The sequence below is a fragment of the Pocillopora verrucosa genome, chromosome 3 (genome assembly GCF_036669915.1).
Source record: "Pocillopora verrucosa isolate sample1 chromosome 3, ASM3666991v2, whole genome shotgun sequence".
In the NCBI taxonomy this organism is placed as follows: domain Eukaryota; kingdom Metazoa; phylum Cnidaria; class Anthozoa; order Scleractinia; family Pocilloporidae; genus Pocillopora; species Pocillopora verrucosa.
Window position 1 is genome coordinate 3,437,266 of NC_089314.1, and position 22,069 is coordinate 3,459,334.

At 38.8% G+C, this 22,069-nt stretch overlaps 1 protein-coding gene and 2 pseudogenes across 1 annotated transcript; all 3 read left to right on the forward strand.

The window, feature by feature from the left end:
* Window positions 1-663: 663 nt before the first annotated feature.
* Window positions 664-1,377, forward strand: LOC131799418 (uncharacterized; annotated as a pseudogene).
* A 2,758-nt stretch (window positions 1,378-4,135) lies between these two features.
* Window positions 4,136-15,887, forward strand: LOC131774486 (uncharacterized). Its single transcript, XM_066163830.1, has 17 exons — window positions 4,136-4,407; window positions 5,309-5,545; window positions 6,598-6,683; window positions 7,149-7,370; window positions 8,065-8,358; window positions 9,051-9,179; window positions 9,816-9,899; window positions 10,194-10,304; window positions 10,452-10,505; window positions 10,799-10,896; window positions 11,176-11,288; window positions 11,520-11,858; window positions 12,671-12,822; window positions 13,247-13,359; window positions 13,576-13,700; window positions 13,989-14,132; window positions 14,843-15,887. The coding sequence occupies exons 1-17, from the start codon at window positions 4,338-4,340 to the stop codon at window positions 15,115-15,117; spliced, it is 2,646 nt and encodes an 881-aa protein (XP_066019927.1). The 5' UTR covers window positions 4,136-4,337; the 3' UTR covers window positions 15,118-15,887.
* Window positions 15,888-18,694: 2,807 nt separating this feature from the next.
* On the forward strand, window positions 18,695-20,441 carry LOC136279362 (trace amine-associated receptor 13c-like; annotated as a pseudogene).
* Window positions 20,442-22,069: the final 1,628 nt, after the last annotated feature.

Below are 22,069 nucleotides of genomic sequence, written 5' to 3' on the forward strand. Positions count from 1 at the left end.
TTCCGTCTCATTACTCTGACCCATCGCACCGGACTATATGGGTTAATGAGAGTCAACTGTGCATATACTCCTGATTGGCAAAACGTTGTCATAGCAGCAAGAATCAAGCACTATGAGCTCATCGTTAGCAGACTGTCGTTATGATATTACAGAACGTGGTTAGGTACGTTTTAATGCTAATCAAGAAATTTAACAGAAGTAATAGGGACTTTAAGATGCAGGCTCTACTACGGCGACCGGAAGTCTACCCTTTAAACCCGTCGGACTGCGCATGTCCAAGGTGGGAATTCACACCGTACTCTTGCCATCTGCTACGACAAAATCGTCTCGTTCCCGTAGTGGTGAGTACGTCAGAATTTGCCGTAATATTGTGTTTGAAGTCTTAATTATTTGAATTTTTCCTTGCGATTAAATTGATTTCGTTTCTTTGCGAATAAATCATAGCTAAGACGAAAATTGGTCAAAATGTATCTGTAGAAAAAAGATGTCAAAAAAGGGGCAATGGTAAGTATTTTTTTATCGTTTTCGTTCGTTTTAATTTTTATTTGACTCAGTCGAGTTCTTCGGTTTGCTTTTCTGGCACTAAGCTGGTGCATGGGTACTGATAGCAAGTTATTAAAAATTTCATTCATTTCTGTTAATTTTGATTTTTATAACAAGCCAATGGAGTGGACAACAGCGCACGACGTGTTGCTGTGCAGAGAAACTTTTTTACAAGAGTTTTACAAGTTCAAGAAAGGAAGCAATGAAAGAGGAAGAACTTGGACGCAAATTTCCGAAAATCTCAACTGTGTAACTGCAGTCAAATTCAAAGTAAATCAAAGGGCGATGAGAAAGAGATTTGACTTTCTACTTGGAAGATCTCGACAGCAAAGTAGAGAAGAAGCAAAAGCATGTGGTGCATGTCTCGAACCAACAGAGTTCGACGTACTGTTAGAAGAAATGTCTGAAAGAGAGAAACTAGCAGAATCAACGAGAGAATCTTGTAGCAGCAAGAGCGTAGAAACAGATCGCAAAAAAGCCGAAGAGAAGCGTTGCCAAGCCTTGGAAAGAATTAGTGAAACTAAAAGAAGGGCTAATGAAGAATGAAAGAACAGCGAAAAGGCAGCGAAGAAGCGGAGCTGATGTTATCGAATTTCTATGGAAAAAGTTAGAAAAGGAGCTTAAGATCCGTCAAGAGGAGCTCGCTTTGAAAGCAGGAGAAGTTGAAAACGAAAAAGAGAAGCAAGCGAGATGTTAAAGACGCTGGATGCTATGATTGCAAACATGGCAAAACAACAAGATCAGATGCAAACACTTCAGATGGCTTTTTAGCAGCAACAGCAACAACAAACACAGACTATGATGGTGTTGTTAGAAAGACTTACGAAAAAGTAATAACGAACTAGTTTTCCGACAGAGATGACATCGCATTAATTTACTCTTCCTTGTAAATTTGTTGCATCTTCAAGTTACTGATTTTGTTTGTTAAATGTCATTTTGCATTCTCTGTTTTTTTAAAGTCGGTGTAAATTCTGTTGTGTTCTGCAAATATGATTTCCCCCTATTTTGTTGGAAATTTGTTCAGTGGTTTACACTATTCAAGACATATCTTAAATGAGTAAATTAATTCAGTGCTAACAACTATACTTTCTCTTTGTTCGGTTTAAAAAAAAACCATAGTATCATGCAAAGTAAGTAAAAAGGTCCGGAGGGTTACACCGAAAGAACTCAGGAGTGTTATTTCCATACAGGCAAGTAAGGCTGTATCTTAAAAGTGCGCAAACGATATATATTTTCCCTACCGAGCTCAAACAAGGTTTTAAGTTCTTTGTAAAATCTAAAAACTTTAATTTAAATAGTTTACAATGTCTCCGAAGAGCCATTGAGCCAGAAGACCTTCATTTGAGGAGTCAAAACTGCATTTCTGAGTGGGCCCTAGAGGTTCACTCGCAAAGGATAAGCCGGATCACCGTATATACACAGAGGCCGTCCAGATAGCGAAAGGGCATATCGGTTGAGATCTGCCAACAGATTGGAGTCTGCCAACATCCCGGCATCATGTCTTCTTCCCTCTGAAAAATACAATGTTAATTAATAACTCAGAATTAGTAAGTACGTCGTAAATAAAGTTGCATTTGCTGTTGCCTCACTCTTAGAATAAATCATTTGTTAGTGATCGAATACAAAAACCATACAAACACATAAGCAAACATAAATATTGGAATGTAAACACTCTAAAGTACCCACCAACAGGTCCAAACATATTATTAATCATTCCGTCTGAGATTACGACAGACTGAAATTTGATAGCATGGACACGGGTAAGCCCGTTGTGGACGATTCTTTGGTTGCATTCTGGTCTAGATATAGGCCAATCAGTTCCGTCGACAAACTTGAAGCAGTTATCCAGTGGTGCTTCTTTTCTGTGAACTACATCGGCGTAGTATTCCAGATTCCTGGGTCTAATGAGTAGTATTCTCGATTTCATTGTTGAATACGATGACCATGAGTTGCATGAATGTAATCCAACACTTCATTTGTTATCTTGCTGATAACAGGAACAGGCCAGGCTTGGCGAACCATTGTACCATGTCGCTGTACCGACATGGATAACACATGCCTTTTAACAGCATACATAAAGCTTCTTCTCCATCACAAACACTCCCTTGGCTGCATCCTACGGTTGCAAGAATTTGTAGAGCCTCAGCAAGTACCGCTAAGTGCATTTTTTAAACCCTAAACTGTGCCAAACATTCGTCGTCACTAAAATTCTCGAGTCATACGGAATTTCTAAGGTTTTGAAATTCGTAACCAGTGTAAGGCAGCAAAAATTCGTCATTACTTATGTAATTCATGTCGTAACAAAGACGGATTAACTCTCTATTGCTTCCTTGAAGGATGAAATTTTTGCAAATAAACGCTTTGAGCTCTGAGCTTTTCGCCGTATTGTCACTGCACCTTAGCGATTCGTACTTGGCGGGAAATACGCCGTACTCACCCTAATCCATCGCGACCAAGGTAGCCGTAATAAAGATTCACCGTACCGTATCTTAAAGTCCCTAATCTCCTGGCATGCATGGCGCGAGTTGTTTGCGAACCTTTATGAGCTAAAATCTCCTATTTGCTTTTGGGAGGAATACAACCGCTTTGAGCGAATTTATGGGGTATATAGATTTGACAGATTTTCGTCAAATTTCGCCGAAACATCCTAGGAATAATGACAAACAAAAGTGTGTCGGGAAATTTTAATATTTGAAATATTTGTCGTGGGCGTCCATTTACGCAGCACGACTCGCATATATAGCTACTCCAACTTTAGATAACGATATCTACATAACCTATCAGGATATCGAAAAAGCCTGACACACTTTTGTTTATTGATGCCTTGTGAATGAGACTGTGCAGCTATTTTGCTCGTGCTGCAGCATTCGATACCCGATAGATTCAATGGACGAACCTTCGGTCGTCTCGCGCCTTAATGATTACATGATTGCAATTAATGTTCACCGCAAACTCCTTTACACGAAGCCACAAAGACCAAGTTGTTGGACTAAATTTTGGGAACTGATTCCTTGAGGATTTCGACCAGGTCTGCTGTTTTGTGATTAAAACAACTACAGTAACGCACTTGATTTACAGAGAGATTACAAGCAGCCGCGTTTTGAAACAAACCAAAGTGTTGGGATTATTTTCTAAAGAAACTATGGTGCTGCGTCGGTAAGGATACATGAAAATAATTTGGTTTCATCAAACGAGTTGATAAAGTGAATGAACCACTGTAGTTAATTTACTTTTATCAATCGACTCGTTTGATAAAGCAAATTATTTACAAAAGTGAGCTTTGTTGTCACGCAATGTGAGCACACAATTCAATCTCACGCGTGAGTTAGCCGAATTTGTTTATTTCACTATGCTCCGTATCACATTAACATAGCTGGGGAGGCTTGGTCTGATAAACATTAATTTCAGTTTGTCAAGATAATTTGGTTTCATCAAACGAGTTGATAAAGTGAATGAACCACTGTAGTTAATTTACTTTTATCAATCGACTCGTTTGATAAAGCAAATTATTTACAAAAGTGAGCTTTGTTGTCACGCAATGTGAGCACACAATTCAATCTCACGCGTGAGTTAGCCGAATTTGTTTATTTCACTATGCTCCGTATCACATTAACATAGCTGGGGAGGCTTGGTCTGATAAACATTAATTTCAGTTTGTCAAGAAACCATAACTTATTCTTTGTAGTTATACTTTAGGCTGAGGAGTAGAAGTGGAAGAGAAATATTCATACCTTAGCGATTTGTCGAACCACAAGCATTTGAATCTTGGAGAACGGAGAAGACAGGCTTTCCGCATGGTGATTACAATTTGGTTCATTCTCGGACTTTCCGTCACCCGAGTGGTTTATGGCGGGAAATGCGGAGGTAATAGATCTTATTTACTTATCTTTTTATTGCATCTTGTGAGTTTTACGAAATGTGACCATATTTTGGGCGATCTTTGGGTTGGTAACGAAAGCATCTCCTGACACTTCACAAATGAGAGCGATCTGAATTTTAAATCAATTCAAAATTTCTGTGCATGGTTGTTTGGTTACGCGCTATGCTTCACCAATATAATGACACATCGCTTTGTGTAATAACATTAGAAGGGAAAGGATATATCATGCAGAATTTTTTCGTTTACACAGACAAAATAAGGTTTTTATATTCCATTGAAACAGCGTGAGTAGTTTGAGGATGAATTAGACACTTGACCACGTGGAACTTGAACATACTTTACCAGCTGTCTTTCAAAGTTCAGATAGAAACTAATTTTTCTGAATGATATTTTTACGTTGAACCTGGCTCTTATATTCCGAATGAAATATGGCTTTAAGCTTAATTTTCTTTTCAAGGGCGATGAAGTGGGAAAGGGGCTGGCGGGCTCGCGAAAAAGGCTACCGGTGGTTAGGAGAAAAGACCTTTATTTATAAATTCTCTGCTTATGCTTATGACCACAACCACTAGCTTGAGCGTGTGCTTAAGTTAACGTTTAAGTCAACGGGATCTCTAAATATTCCCACTTTAATTCATCTGCCATAGTAATCTGGTTATTCGTCGCTCCCTTGGCTCCTTGCTCACCTCCCCGCCTCCCTTAAAGAAGATGGATGGTTTTATTTTTAGTCGTGGAGACGCGAAGCGTAGCAACAACTATTGTTAGGGGTTAAAATATGCAAATTTGTCACTCACTCAGATGTCAACATACCTTGACCATGATGTGCCAACGGCGACACTCTGAAAAGTAATATTCAGTCAAAATTGTTTGTTTTATCTTTGTATGCAGATGTTTTTGACGGTTTACCCAAATCTTGCTGTCCCGCAAAGTACGTCGATGTCTGTTGTCCGCTTGCAAAACCGTGTAACGCTTCAGCAGCGGCACTTACCCCGAGTATGATGACATCTAGTCCAACGCAGACAAGCGGGGGAAAACCATTTTGTATGGAACCTCAAAATTCCTCAGCTTGTGGGGCGGGATTTTTCTTGAATAAACATTCAATGAAATTCGAACCCTGTCCTGATGGTAAGTTTGTAGTTCCCTGATGACATTTTATCAATTTGCCATCCCGGAAGTGGGAAGTCGCAACAACTTTCGGTTGTTTGTTATGATGAAATGGTTTCTTTCGCGGTTTATGGGTAAGATCTCTCTTCCATCAATATCCTAAGTGCACTCATGGAATGTTTGGTACAGTGGGAAGGGGGGGGGATTACTTCCCATTCATTCTCTTCAATGAAATCAAAACGACGTTGTCACAACTTGCAAAGCAATCCCATTGGAATATATCAGCGGATAACTCCATTGCAGACGAGAACTACGTGTTATCAAGGAAAAACATGGAGGTTAACTAAGACAATAATCCTACCAGGCTGGATATTTTTTTCAAGGATCTGAAGACGCTTTTCGTTTTGTAACGAACTTCAGGCCGAGATCAAAACTTGTTTATTTTATTCGCTGTCGTCTCTGCTGATTTCTGCAGACTGGTTTAGGTAAGCCTTTGCATTGTGACACTCGTAGAACTAAATTGGTAAATAAGGGATTTACAGGGGTTTACGTTTGTGTAGTTACATATTATTTCATATGTTTAGAGAGAAAGCAATTTTTTTTTCTCTCGTACCCCGCTATTATGGATTCTTGTTATTGCAGGCACTAAATCTCCTCCCGACGGTGTCCACAATAACGGGAGTCGACTCTATACAGTTTTACTACGATTAAAGTACTAAACTGATGTGGAAAAAACAAAGTTAGGAGTTATTCAAGACCAATTTCACACGTAAAGGATTTGAGCGAGACTGCTGGAAAGCCCTGAATTGACGGCTTTGCAAGTTGTGTCATCATCGTTTGTCGGTCTAAGACCTGGTCACTCCCCCCCCGCCCCCCCCCCTCCCCCCACCACCTCCTTCTCCTGAGTTGATGAATTAGACATAAAAGAGGCAGCGCAATTGTTTACATGTTCTCATGAAAGGGATGAATTTAACCCTCAGCAAAAACGCAATTAAGGCGAAAAGTCATCTGTCGGCTTGAAGTAAGAATCTACCGTAAAATAGAGGAAACATTGACTTTATGATTGTTTTTAGGCTTCTATTGTCTTAAGGATCGACTCTGTATCATACCATGTCCAAAGGGAGCATACTGTGTTAGAGATAAACTAGTTAACGCCACGGTAAGTTTTTTATGATCTTATTCACGACCAAGCGAGTAGAACGGTGCTTTCATGGTTGGTTCGACACTGGCTGGGTCTTTGGGCAAAACAGTTTAATTTTGCAGTGTCCTTACCACCCAGGAGTGTTATTGGCTGACGGCCAATTGTCTTGAGCTAAAATCAGTTTTCAGATAGAGGCCTAAACAATTTCGACTTCCTCTCACACGTGAGTAGATCCTGGAGTTAACTGGGAAGGGGGGGCTCGCTAAAGTGATCTTGCAAGAACTATAATGCCGATGAGGTTTGAGTCTGATAACACACTTTGCCGACGTTTAATGAAACCAGTGTCACTTTACGTGTTTTCAATTGCAGATTTACGCTTCTAAATTCTCTGTTCTAAGTGACGATCTTTATGCTGTCATATCTTTAATGGCAGAGCCCGTGGTGCGCTCAGCTCATGATGAGAACATTCATCTTATTTCCTAGAAAAAATCGCCTTTATTGTGCCGCGAGAGTGGAAAATGCTGCAATACTTCTCAGTCCCCTCCTATCTTTGATTCTCATGCAGCTTCTAAGTATATTTGCCCTGGAGCAAAGCGCCCAAATCCCTGTCCTCCACGCTACTATTGCCCAAACGTCACCATTAAAAAGACGTGTCCAAGTGGACATTTCTGTCGGAATGGAAGCATGGAACCACAACGCTGTCCGGTATGAGTAATTAGTCTTGTTACATATATTTGGTAATAGTTACAATATTGTTATTCGATAATGCACATCCGAAGGCATCTCCTAAGTGGTAACAGCCGTTAAAGATAGATGCGAGAGAAACGGGATTTTTAAGGCCATTTGGCCATGTGAAATCCAAGTTCAAAACTATGGAAATTATAAATGTTCATGGAAATACTTTAATCTCAGAATTAATTCGGCTGACTGTTACTCCGTACTACAAATATGGATATCAATAGCAAATGCTAAAACTGCAAAGAATACTAAATAATGCTCATAAAATGCATCCTTTTCATGAATGCTGTGCATTATAAGGATTTAGTTCATTTACGGGGAAGAAATCGATGCAACTAGATTTAAGGAGGAATAAATTTGTGCCTTCCGTGACTTTACAGGTTGACTATCTCATGGTTCCAAACCCCTTTCTAACTGAAGCTGTCAGGTTGGTAAGGTTGGTTCGGAGCAGTGAGTTGCTAATTTTGCTGTCCACGTCGAAGTTGCAATACTTATCCCAGTTGCTTTTGCATCTACTTTAAGTGTAAATCAAGTATGGGAATATCAATTCATCTTTTATCGTCCATTTTCATTTAGTGGCAGGGACGCGTGGAAGATGCCATCCCTGTTGGTGCATGCACAACTCCTTGTTGAGCGCAGTCTTATTTTGGTCTATTTTCAGATTCTCTCCATATGCAAGAAAGGGTCTTCAGCTCCTATGAGTGCCCCTGGTGGTGTTTTACTCATCTTAGCAATATTGGTGGTAATGCTGTTGCTTTTGCTCTGTTTCAACCACGAAGAAAAACTTATAGAATGGTGTGAACGTTATGTAACAAAGAGACTCTTCGCAAAACGACGTTTAAGAATGCAAGAGAGTATCAGGAGGAACACTTTGGATAAATACCGAGAGGAGGCGGAGCCAAAGACACAAACCATCACCATTCGTTTTCGAAACCTTAGCCTCTCTCTTAAAAAGGTAACTACCTGGTTGTGCAGAGGGAGAGGGGAGGGAAGGAGGTCTTTTGTTATCAATCTCAAAGTAACGGTCAATATCATGTACGAATATTCGCCAAAGAGTATATTTCTTACCACAGAGTCCGGAGACGTTAATTAGTCACGTACTATCGGCAGCCAAAATATGATTGTGGTTAGTGTTACTGCTACTGCCCCTGTTATTATAATAATACGTATGATATTAATAATAATAATAATGATAATAATAATAATAATAATAGTATTGATAATGAAAATAATAATAATAATAATAATAATAATAGTTGAAATGATATCATCTTCATCTTGTTATTCGTATCATTCATTACTTTTTTTTTTGTTTACTTTTGGCGCCAAAGTGCTGCAGGGGAACTTGTTAACACTTAGAAAAAATTCGGCGCGAAAGTGCGTCACGGAAAGTAAAAAACCAATTTATGGGATATATTTCGAAGGACTCTGCGTTAAAGTAAGATTTTCTGCATGCGTAGGAGAGTAAAGGAAGAATTTATGCTTTGAACATATTTCAATTGGAGCATAATCTTCAGTGGAAGGAGAATACTAAAGAATGAGTCAGAGCTTACTCCTACAAATATTTTTTAGAGACACCACACACATTGTAATTAACAGAATTTTTATTTAGTTATGCGTTGTGTGTTGTTTTCTTCATTTTAACAGACAAAAGTAGCCATTCTTCAAGGCGTGTCCGGTCAACTCCTACCTGGGGAAGTAACTGCGGTAATGGGTCCCTCGGGATCCGGCAAAACAACGTTTCTCAACACCCTTAGTGGAAAAGCCTATTATGGGGTTGGTTTTCCATGTGAAATAAGTGTAACAAAAATACTCTCATCGGAGCTTAAAATTCGAGTGAATTCTGCCAATTATTGACTTCAGCACTCTTGAGCTCAAGGGTGTGATCAGTCCCTGGATGCTGTAGAAATCGACACATTCCTAGGTGCTACCAGGGCTTCGTTTTCCCTTAGTGTCTAAAACTGAACATGGTCTGATAGTATTAAAAGTGGCCATTAGCGATATAAAAGATGGCTGGATGGTTAGTTCTTTGTAGGAGCCTTCGGCTAACGGAATCCGATAAAGGAAAACTAAATATTTCTATCATTTAAAGAGAAAATATGTCATTGAAAACCTGCGGAAAATACTATTTTAGGCCTTTTTCTTGTTATTTTTTGTAGTTGCGACTAATATTTACAATATCACAACTAGAAAATCTATTGTTGAGACAATGCTATCACTACTTATAACAAGCATGTTCAACTTGTGGTGTAAACCTATTGTGACTTCATGAGCGCACAAGTAATTGACTTGACGAACAGAATTGAGATTGAAGAGAGATCTTGTAAAACGATGCTCTTAGAAAGCGTCAGGGTTGACTTAATTAATCAAATTTCAAGGCCACTTACTGCAGTTTTTCATTTCTGTTTTCAGAAACGCGCCGGTAGTCTATTCATCAACAACAACTTTGTACACGACTTGGGTGTTTTCAGAAACATCACGGGATTTGTTCCGCAGGTTTGTTTTGCGTTAGAAAGAAGGAAGCAACTGCATGGTTTTTTCTATCGGTGTACTATCGGTGTCGTTCAAGAGGGCCACCACCGCACTCAGCGCCCAGAGACGGTTAAAGTTCTTTATAATAAAATGCTTGGGACAATTCGAGTTATTGATGCAGTGTTTGAAATTAGACTTAAACAGAATATGATTCAACGCAAGGATAAGAAGGAAACCTCTGTGTCAGGCAACCTGAGGAATTAGTCCTGTGCTCATCCACATTATATGCCTCTATTCAACTTGTACTGTTTTTTTCAGGAAGATATCATGCACAGAACATTGACGGTGAAGGAGGTTTTGATTTATCAAGCAAATCTAAGATTGCCATCCTCGATTTCCAAAGACGAAAAGGAAAAAAGAGTCAACGAGGTATGTCGCCGATTAAAATCTTTCATTGTATTGGAACTGAGTAATGGTAATGAGGGACCTGTAAGTAAGCTCGTTCTACATCACTCACGTTACCATTAAATGAATAATAAAATTGAAACAGTAAAACTGACCCTTTTGGTTTGGCAGGTCTTGGATCTTCTTGATTTGGCGCACGTCAAGAATACAAAGATTGGGGACGAGGTATGGGCTTTCTAAAAAGAAAAACGCTTGCCAGTGTGAGGACCAACTCTCGAGTATACAGTATATTATCATGACACCATTACAAAGAATTACTGTGACCGCAACTAGCCGTTGAAAACAGCGTCTCAGCTTCACAGCTTCGAATTCGTATAGCTTCTATCTATTGCCATTTCGAGTTTTACGTGTAGATATAAGTGTCATTTTCGTAGGATTATATGTTTCAGTCTAGTTTTGTTTATTTACTTGTCTAATTGTTCTGGTTTTTTTTTCTTTATTTTTTATTGTCTTACTAGGAATCAAGAGGCATTTCTGGAGGGCAAAGAAAACGCGTCAACATAGGAATGGAATTGGTGACTGACCCAACGTTGCTTTTTCTCGATGAGCCGACGAGGTAGGACGGAAAATTCTGTGTTTCTTTAGCGAGTTGTTGCATGTGATACGGATATTCCTTTTTGGTTTCTTTTAAGGTTATTTAATGGTTGATGATATTTCGAACCCATAGCCACTGAAGGCATAACAAGGCAAAATATCATGAGTCGTTGCCATAGGTCCCCAGTGTCCCATTTATACCACCATAGTCGCCTGATTATGCATTCTAAGGCTTTGACATTAAGGTGCTTCCATTCTGGATTCATTGAACTCCATATTTCCTTTGTTGCTTCTCTTGTAGCGGACTGGACAGTACTTCAAGTTTGATGGTTGTGGATGCGCTAAAAGCCGTAGCTGAAAAAAAGAAACTGACAATTGTTTGCGTCATTCATCAGCCAAGATACGAAATATTCAGTAAGTCTGAACTGCAAATTGCAACAAGTTTAATTTTTTTTACTCTGATTTGTTTGCCGTCTTAAAACGTAGACAAAAATAACTTTGTGGTTCTAATATTTGATGAGAGTAGAAACAGAAGCAGTGAAACGATTCTTTGGGTCTAATTTGTTTCTCAATTTGCAAAATTCTTGCAACCTAAGATTTATAATTCAACCCCTTTTTCTGGTTGTCATGTTTTTTTTTTTTTAGGTAAATTCCACAAAGTTCTCTTTCTTGCGCCCGGTGGACGAACCGTCTTCCTTGGAAGTGTGTCAGAGGCGGAAAACTACTTTGAAATGCTTGGATTTCAAATACCTGAGAAAGTGAACCCAGCAGATTTTTACATGGATGTCATTGGCGGATTGTGTAAGGGCTCTGATGAATCAACTAGTACTTTACCCGAGCGTTGGGAGCAGTATGCCGCTGGAAATAACGCGGGTGCTGAAAACACTGACTGTGCTGATGGGAGCCGGACAGGTCCGGATGACGGAATAGAGCAATTGTCTTTTAAATCTACTCTGAAACTGTTCAAGAGAAACCCAAATAAAGGTACTCAGTGATTTCCAAAGGTATTAAAAGTCTGTTCCCCGCGATCAATGATAATTGATTGTCGCCTAAATCAATCGGTGGTAATCGATGTTTGTCAGTCAGTTTGTATGCATATATCTGCTGCCGATTGATTAGGAATCGTCAGTCGCAATTAGAAATCTCTCATTAAAGCTATTTCTACGGTCAACGATTCTTCGCATTCGCGACGATGTCTCGCGGTCTATGCTTCTACTTCTTAGTGGAGAATTTACTTCAGAGTTGAGTTTATTTCAGTTGTTCAGTCGTTCAGCTGAGTTTACTTCAGTTGTTGATTGCTTGTATTAAGGAAGGATCCATACAGAAAATAACGAATACATGGAATGAAAACTAAATTACAGTAGGAAATAGAAATCGCTTACAGTCGACATGTTGAAACGGGTTCCAATCCCGTGAAGCCTAACTTTTTCATGCTTCTTTAGTGCAATCTCTCTAATTGCAGCACAACTGCGAGGATCCTTTCTTTACCTCTGACTCGACATGTTGAAAGTTGATGAAGCCTTGCATCGATATGATCTGTTAATTAATATCATGGTGGATTAGTCTGACTGCGCGCGCAGCTGCAACTTTGGGAGCTCGCGTTACATTCTGTGGCTCGAATAGAAAATAGCCTGATGATGGACATCAGCAGCTCGTTGAACGTTACGGACCATTTAAATTCCAATGTCTCACGTTTTTGTAATGTTCAACTTCATATTCTATTTGACCTTCCTTCTCTTCAACGAGACTTACTTGCTTTAGTACAAGGTGATCGCCCTTTCAATTTCCATTTCCAGATCAAGACAAGCAGATGCCCAACTTCTTGATTCAGTTTATTACGTTTCTTCGTCGTGAGATTCGACTGCAGTTTCGTTTGTCACGATCACTTCTTCTGGATCAGTTCTTGGTGTTACTTGCAGGGGGTACCCTCGGTGCCCTCAGGATGGAGGTTAGTTGGCATTCATGTTGTCAGTATTTAACGTTTGGCAAATCGGGATCATTACTGCTGGTATGATACATCGCGCGCAAAATGGTTTTGACTTAGAGCGCCGTTTTTGAAATCTTTCATGCATCTTAGTCTCAGAGAGATTTGTTGCTAAAGATTATAGTGCAACGCAAATGAAAAATTTGTGGAAAGAGGCAAGGGTCCCAAAAGTCAGAATATTTCAAATAACTGTAATAGCCAATTTGTCGTCAATAACTGAAAATTATCATGGCACCGATGCTTAGCTTTTCGTACAGGGCGAGATTTGTGAAATCTCTCTGTGCTAAAAATTGATTTCCAGAGTACTTTCCTTCCATTTTTTGTATTCTTTCTGTCTTAAGTGACGATTCGTCCAACTTGAAAATACCTTTTTTATTTCTATCACCAGGCTCGTCTTGACGATTTCTTCGCTCTCGTCACCCTCAGCTCCTTAGCAATTGGTCTGACCGCTATGTTATCTGCGTTGAGATGTTTTGGTAGCACCAGGACTACTTTCTGGCGGTAAGGGGTGGGGAATTGTGTTTCTTGCTCTGTGTGAATAACAATTCAAAAAAGACGATCGACGATGACACTAGAGAAGAAAACGCAGAGGACGACGGCGACAATGAAATGACGAGGAAAACGTCCATCAGGCCATTGGAGTGTCAGTGGTTTAATATTTACTTTTACACTTACTTTTATTACTATTTGATCTTCATTATCAACTTTACATTGCAGTGAAGCCGCAGCTGGTGTCAACAGGATAAGTTACTTTGTGGCTGTCAATGTCGCTCAGATTCCCATAATCGTCATCACTCCTGTTGTTTATTTGAGCCTGCTGTACTCACTGATTGCACCGAGAGGTAGAAATAGACGTCGTTTTATGTGATAGGCATAGGTTTTCATTACTATTGGAATATCACGGGCAAATGTCCATAGTATACCAAAGTAATAGTCTCCGTTAGTATGATATTTGACGTTAGGCCAGAAAGTCAGAGAATGTTAGGGTTGAGGCCGAACAGGCGCACAGCATGAGATGATTAACAGTTTATGATCTCTTGCGCACAGTTATACCTCCCTCCACCCCCTCTTTACCTTTCAAACTTAGATCTACGTGTCTGTTTTAATTTTTTTGAAAATTCTTTTCTTAGCTTACTTCCGATTTCATTATGCCGCCACTCTTGGAGTTCAGTTCGCCTGCACTGGAGCGGGATACTGCATATCCGCTATCTTCAGCCCCAAAAACTCACAGATGGCATCTGTTACTTTTGCACTCATTTCCTCTCTTTTGGCAGGTAAACAAAGGAAAGGTTATCATGACAAACAGTAATACGAGGGGGAGGTAGAAGAGGGATGGGACGATAGAGTATGGTTAAGGGGGAGGGCGGAGGGCAGAGGGAAGAATCAGTCGTCGCCAGGGGAGGGCGGAGGGGGTCATAAGAGAGCCTTAAAGGATCAAGTAAATTTTATCGTGACAAAACTATGATCCTCCCCCCCCCCCCTTCCCCCCTCTCCCGGCGGTGAATAATGACCGGCCCTTACTTAAACAGAGGAAACTTCTCGTCAACTCTGTCTCGAATATGACGAAATTCTGAAAAAAAGCCCAGTAATTGATGATTACTTGCGCTAAAAGTTCAATTCTAGGACATTGTGTTGTTTCGGATCCGGTGTCTAAGCAAACAAAGTTTAGGGCGATAACTAGGTCATCTCATCGGCCGCGCTTTTAAAAATTGTCTGTTGCGTACGTTTTTGGCACAGGCATAAATCCATAAACTCTTCAAAATTTTTCCCCGTGATCGATTTGCGATTATGCATGAGTTGGCACTCCTACAATGTAATATTTGCCAGGCGCGATCCCGGAACGATTTATTTGAATGTCAAGTTACTAATTATTTTGCAATAGCAATTTCATGCTGTTGAGTGTTTCTTGCCATCATCCTGCTCTGCTGCCGGTTATCTTCGTAAATTGACACAATTCTATTTCTGTCTCGCACTGAATTCCTAGGCAGTTCTCCTACACTGTGTAAAATGAAAAATAACAAGCTCAGTCCAGTCTACAGTCTCTCTTACTCCCGCTGGTATCTGGAGGCATTGTTTGAAAAGGAGGCTAATCGTTACCCAGATGTCATGAAGCTCTATGTGCATGAGATATCAACAAGGAATGGATATACACTGAATAACTACAGCGCTTGTATAGGAGTCTTATTTGCCATGGGGTTTGCTTATCGAGTGCTGGCTTTGTTGTTTATGTTGTTTACAAATAGGGGGAAGCAACAGTAGCTGCATCTTGTCGTTAGAGAAATCTGTAGGAAAGTATATTATTGTTAAACTACAGCGTGGCTTTAAATTCGATTTCATTTTTGTGTTTGTGTGTCCTGTAATAGTAAAAACAAGAATAGGAATTAGACGAATGAGCTAACTTGTGCAAAAATTATTTTGTTGTTAGTTGAGAGCCATTATTTTTGTTTTTTTGATGTCTTTTTTTCGTGGGCGTGCTCGAAGGTACCATATATGTTTAACTTGTTAAGTGTCCTGCCAAGTGTCTGTTGTGATGTACACACAAGGCTTTAAATGACTACGCTGAGAGATTTAGAGGTAGCCTTTGTTAGTTCAAAAGTCAGAATCAGTATCGTCCAATTTTATGCGCAAGAATGCCTAAACCTGTAAAAATTTAGGCAAACTGAAAAACGCCAAGTTTCATAGAAGCGTATAGGAACTTTTATACTATCTAACGTTCCTCAGTAGATGATTTATAAAAAAATGCTCTCCAACTCAAAGTAATGGTCTCAGTTAACCTACGTTGTGTTGGCACATAATTTTAGATTGGTGTAAGGAGCTTTTTTAAGCATCTGATTTGAACTTTTCATGTTGTGTTTATTGTTCTCCGTGCAGTAGGTTTGAGTTGAGTGAACTGCATGTTGTCTAGGTATAATAAGTATAGTGATTATAAAACCGATAGCTAACGACTTGAAGAGTCTATAGATACTTTGTGCACCGCACACTAACGGTAGAACCTTTAATAATCATTGAACGAGTCCGTGTTAAATAAAATTGTGTTGTTTATTTTCTTTGTAATGTGTTGCGGTAGGGTCTTTCTGGGGAAAGGGGACTGACATGGTTCCAAGGATCCCACTCAGGTACGCCTTCGAAGCATTTCTTCTCGTTTGTAAACAAGACTCTTGTAATTCGAATTCTTTACGTATCGTTTAAGTGATGGCTATTTTTTTAAAAGACAACTAACATTGAAATAATCTTGTAATAGCAAATTACAGTAATTGAATTTTTTACGGCACAGGCAAACGGGTATAGGAACGAATATTTCTGATTCGAAGATCTCGGAGACTTTTTTAAATCTTAAAAGTCTACAGTATTTAAGAGTTCCTTGCGGTCAATAGATACTCTTTGCTCCGCACTGTAAACACAGAGCATTGATTAATCAGTGAATCAGTCTGTCAAATGAAATTGTGTTGTTTTTTTCGTTGTTGCCTGATGCACTAGCGTCTCTCCAGGACATTGGCGGGGATCCCCCCGATAAGAATTAGAGTGATAGTTACGCCTTTGATGCATTGTTTCTCGTCTGTAAGAACGAGTCTTATAATCCTTCACGCCTTTGCTAAGCGCTTTAATTGTGAGATCTCAGAGACTTGAAAGTTTATTCAGAATATTGTCTGTTTTTCGCTGTGGGAACGTTTATTATGACGCAATTTTCCCATGTTTTTTGTGGTAAAAGAAGAAGGTTGTAATACTGAGAAATGTATCTGTGCAAAGCTAGATAATCATTTCTGTTTTATCTCTCAAAAGGTTCTTTTCTCAAACTCAAATGGTCGATTTTAGTCATGAGTGGTCATTCTAATCATTTATCGACCCGATTACACCTTCTCAAAATTTTTTTCTACTAAGTTGTCACTTTACACACATGTAAGCTGAAATGTAATGTAAACCTGGTAAAAACCTTGTGAGTGATGCATCATGCATTATTTGCTTTATATAAAGTATTTATCCAATTTTCTTCCGGTTCTTCATAGTGTGTACGTGCGTCGCAAATTTTTGTTCATACATTACAGTATTTAATTGTAAATTTAACTTTCATTTATTTGGAATACCTGTAAATTAGTTGGTATATATGTCATATCATCCAAGTCTTGAGCTGAACCACTCCATGTCGAATAGAATTATGATTTTTGTGATGTTTGCGTCGTTGTTTTGTAATGCACTAACGTCTTTTAGGATTGGGAAGGCTAAAATGGCCCAAGGATCCACCCTCTCAGTTACACCTTTGATGTATTCGTTTTTGTTTATAAATACGACTCTGATAATCCTTTACAGAGGGTTTGAATGGGGGTCCTCATATTAGCTATTGGTTAAAATTTCATCGCATTGTCGTTAGTTGGCTAAATTTTCGATCTTTGTCGGTTGTTGGTGAATCACAATTAATGATTAAAATGTAAGTGAAGCTTCCACATTCGTTAGGAAATTTGTGGGCTCGAGTAGCGGACACCCTGGAAACGAGCCCGCACTCTTACATGGCAATGAAATAAGTTTGACGACAGGAAATGTGTTAATTATTAAACTGAATCTGACAATAAGCCTCATAAGCTAGAATGCTCTTCATTTTGAATACGAAGATCGATAATGCTGTCGGTTAGTATTTTCATGTCCGTCCTAATCGGCAATTCCTTTTCGCATTTCGTCGATAGTCAGTTTTATTTTTACCCTTTGTCGCTGGTCAATTAACCAGATTCAGACCCTCTTCACAAATCTTCAAGGCGATCGCTAACTTCTTGAAATATATATATATATTTTTTCAAATGTTTTTTGCAACAGCAACTTAGATGCGCACGTGGATTGCTGTTTTGAGACGCAGCCTCACGGCAGAAATATTTTTGATTAAGAGATCACGGAAACTTTGATTCTAGCTGTTAATTTCTTGCGAATCCTCGTTGTGAAAAACGTTATTTTAAGACGCAATTTTTCTGTTAATTGGGAAAAAGGGGAGGATTTATTCACTGAGAAATGTATGATACGCTGGACCCAAATTAACACCTGTGCTGAAGCAGTTAACATATTCTATTCACGTTTCTTCCTGGCACTCGGGCAATCACCACCGGAACATTTATTTTCTAATGGCTTCGTTCCTGTTTTGTGGACATCGACAGAGATCAATCTTTAAGCAAACATCTCGTCACAAAGTCTGTTTACTTTTAATAGGAGTTGGCTTAGCGATTGTCTGTTCACCGAATGAGTCCAGGATAGGCTGACATAGAGACATCTTTTTGAGCAAATTGATCCATTTATTTATTTACAACGCCGGTAAAATGAGTGATATGTCCTATCATCTTATGATTTCATTAATTCTGTGATATTTCTTGTTTTAGAAAGGAATAAGACTTCCTTCACCTGTCGTGAAGCATTTCAAATGTTTAACGTTTCTTCATTCCACTCAGTAAAGTAAAACCACCTTCTTGTTGGTTTCGTTTGATCATGTGTTACCTTAACAATAGCGTAAGTAGATGTTCAAAACCCATTCTTTTAGTTCACGAAAGAATCTTAGTAGGAGGTTTTAATCTTTTATCCATATTATCTGATAATATTAGGAGGTAAAATTTAGCTAAGGCTTGTCGCCGAAGACATAGTCAATTTAACAAATACGTTTATCCCATTCTGAGGGCTAGTTCCTGTGCACCTGCGATGTGATAATTAACTAATTTTCCTTGCACACTGGTGTTTAAATGAAAAGCCATCTAAAAATTTTAACTGATTAATTCACGTCATATATAACCAGCTTAGTACCGACAATGACCCCCACACCTTTTCATGTATTTAAAGAGAGTGGATTAAGCGGCTCTGAATACGACTGTAATTTCTCTTTTCAAGGTATGTTTATTCATTTTTATGATTTTTTTCTTCCTTTGGCCTTTTGAAATTCATATTTCAGTAAAAGCCACTTCAAACTGTGGTATAGTGGTTTGAAAGAACAATATTATTGGAGATATAACCTTCGACACGTCGTGAGTTAGCAACTAAGCTCATTATTAGCAGACTGTTGTTGTGATATTACGGTGAGTACGTGGTTAGGTACGTTTTTGTGCTAATCAAGAAATTTCACAGAAGTAATAAAGCTGTGACGGTATGAAAACAATATTGCAACTGAGTAAGTACAATAATATCTAAGCAGTGCCTTTCAAAAAGTTTTTGGCCCAGGACTCTGAAATTGGAAATTTGACCGAGGCATTGTGCAAGAACTTTTCCTTTAACAGACTTTCACTGAAGAAGCCATATATACGTAAATGCAACTACCTTTGATAACAACACCAAAATAGGACCAGTTACATCATGCTTGTGTGCTTTTGGTTGAAACAGTCCTGACAAGTCGTCGAATACAGTTTATTCAGATATTTTCACGTTATCCCTTGCATTCATACGTAAGTGGCGTGTATTGTTGAGAAATTTCATTGCCTCAATCGTTATTGTCCACAGTGGTTTAATTAGGAATAGAAAAAACTCCAAGCATCGCAAACACATGCCAGGCCAAGAAACATCCTATCGTTCACTGAAAAATTTAACAACTTGTCTCCATTTGTATAGGTCACTTAGTGAAGTAAAATTTCAGTGGAAACACAATGGCTCCCAACTCAAGCAACATTACTCATTACCTGAAAAGTGAAGATTAGATGTGTGTTCCTGCCTCCCACTACATTTCATGGTTTGCTGTGCTCGGCATTGTATGTCTGGCCACAGTTATCCTTAATATCATCACCATTATTATGTTTGCGAAGCAGCGCCGGCTGCAGAGGAAGAGTACATACTTGATCATCCATCTAGCCATAGTCGATCTCTTGGTTGGGGCGGTTACCGGACCTCTTCGGATTGAATCTTCTAGGAGCTTGATATGCCATACGTGGGAGAACGATATGCCTAGCAGCATTTGGTTATTTTTACTAGAACTGGCTACTGGGTATTATATTGATAAAGTCTCGCTTCTTAATCTCACTTTTATTTCATTAGAACGAACACACGCAACATTTTGTCCTTTCAAGCATCGTTTTGTTAAGAAATGGGTTTATGGAGTGGTTATAGTTGTCACTTGGTTAGTACCTGCATTCATGATCTCTGTGGTGTATGGACTATCAATCTTCAATCACGACTTCATTATCTTTTATTCGGTCCTCTTTTCATATATTTCCATCCTTCTGTTGGTTATATTTGCATGCCATGTTTCTATTTATATCAAAGTTCGTCGTGGTCGTTTTGCACAACTCCATGGTGCAGCCGGCCTGAGGGAAAGAAAACTGACAAGTACAATGTTTCATGCCACATTTGGATCGTTCTTAACTTTCCTGCCATCGATAGTAAACTTTGGCATGTTCGTTTTTGATTTGACGCTACTTGTTAGCCTTCCCATTAATTTCCTTTTTCACTTTGAGATGGCAATGACTACATTTTTTTTGTTCAACTCGCTAATAAATCCTATAATTTACGCCATACGAATGCCAGAATTTAGAGCGGGTATGTTACAAATAATATTTCGTAGAACTCCACACCGTCTACACCCGGTTAACATTCCACTTCAGGACCGTTAATTTGTAATGTTTGGAGAAATATAAAATTGAAAAAAAAAATTTAAGCTTGAACTAAACGAGGAAAAATCGTGCGCGCTTCTCTGCATTGCTAACACAGGTCCATAACGGAAAACTAACGTCAATGATGATGTTCAAAGAAAATACTGTTTGTTAGATTTAGCATAGTACAAGAGAAAAAAAATGTTGAGTCACTGATTGGGCTGTTATCATTAAATAACTGTATAGCCAGTCATTTCAATAATCTTAGATAAGGAGTCCATAGCAATTTTTTTTCACATAAAGGCACAGAAGAATGAAAAGCCTTTGCCTAGATCAGTAAAACGACATCGAAGTGTTTATTTCAGTACTGTTGTTTCCATGTAGATTACAAGATTGTTGTAATATTATATTATTACGGAGAGAAACATTAAAGTTTTTTTCGATGAAGCATTTTCTTTTGTTACTTTTCCAGGTTCTTTTTCTTTTGTTGTTTAGCTGCACGTTTCAAACAGAATGCAGTCATGCACAATGGGGTAGATTAAACAAAAATTAATGTTTTATTACTTCAAGTGGTGACACCGCTGATATCAATCAATGAACTTAAAAGAAGCATTTTTACAGTGTTTTAGACACGTTTCACTAAGGACGGTACATAGGACGGACGAATATATTCAAGGCAACCCGAAAATGTGATACCATAGACAGCTATGACCGGCTGAATGGTTATATATTGTTTGTTATTTACAATAACTGATTACACAGTACGTGGGTTAAAAATTGAAAGCCAACACTCGTTATTACAAGAGAAAGGAAGCTCAAAGACAATTCTTTAGAAACTGTAGCGTGACATGGATGATCTCCACGGTCGAATAGGAATAAAAGTTGGGAAAGAAACAATTGAATTATAAAATACCATTTCCCTTTGTTGAACAGTTGCTTTTAGTTTGGTTTGGTTTTGTTTTGCTGTGCGAATTATCAGCCAGAATGTAACAGAAAACAGTCAACATTAACCGGAAGTGAAAGAAAAAAATCTCCTTTTAACAACCATGGGTGATAATCCCGCCGATAAATCAATCAATATTATTGTACCAATATTACGTATACCCATTTCTGATAGATCAGTGGCAAAAAAGCGATGATCTCTCGTTTTTTAGGACTTCGAAACGTTTCGCTATACATTCCTTTCTTGCGAGTTGCAATGTTTGCCCCGTGGCGATCCCAGAAATCTTCGCGCAAACGTAAGGATCCGATTACTGACAACTCATTTATTACTGCTTGGTGGATGTGAGATCACGCTGCTAGGTGATCATCCCGCGTAATAATCGTCATGGCGAAAATATGAGAGTTTGTATGGGAATAGAAACGATCGCTCTTAGGAATAAAACCATAAAGTCAAATTCTCAATAAAAATACCTCGGCAGGTTATTTATTTTATTTTGAGGAAACTAGCGGTTATTGGGTGGACACCAGCGCCAGTGAGGACTTGTAGCCGTACGCTGTTTCCCATCCATCGTTTGTGCCTTACTCTCGGGCAATAAAAACCCGTTTTGTGTACTGATGCGGAAGACGTCCTGTTTATTATAATTGGTGCAAGTTTAATATCTTTATCAATAAGACAAATGCGAATGGCACAAAGACTTAATAACAGTTTTTTTTTGTCAATTATGAATTTA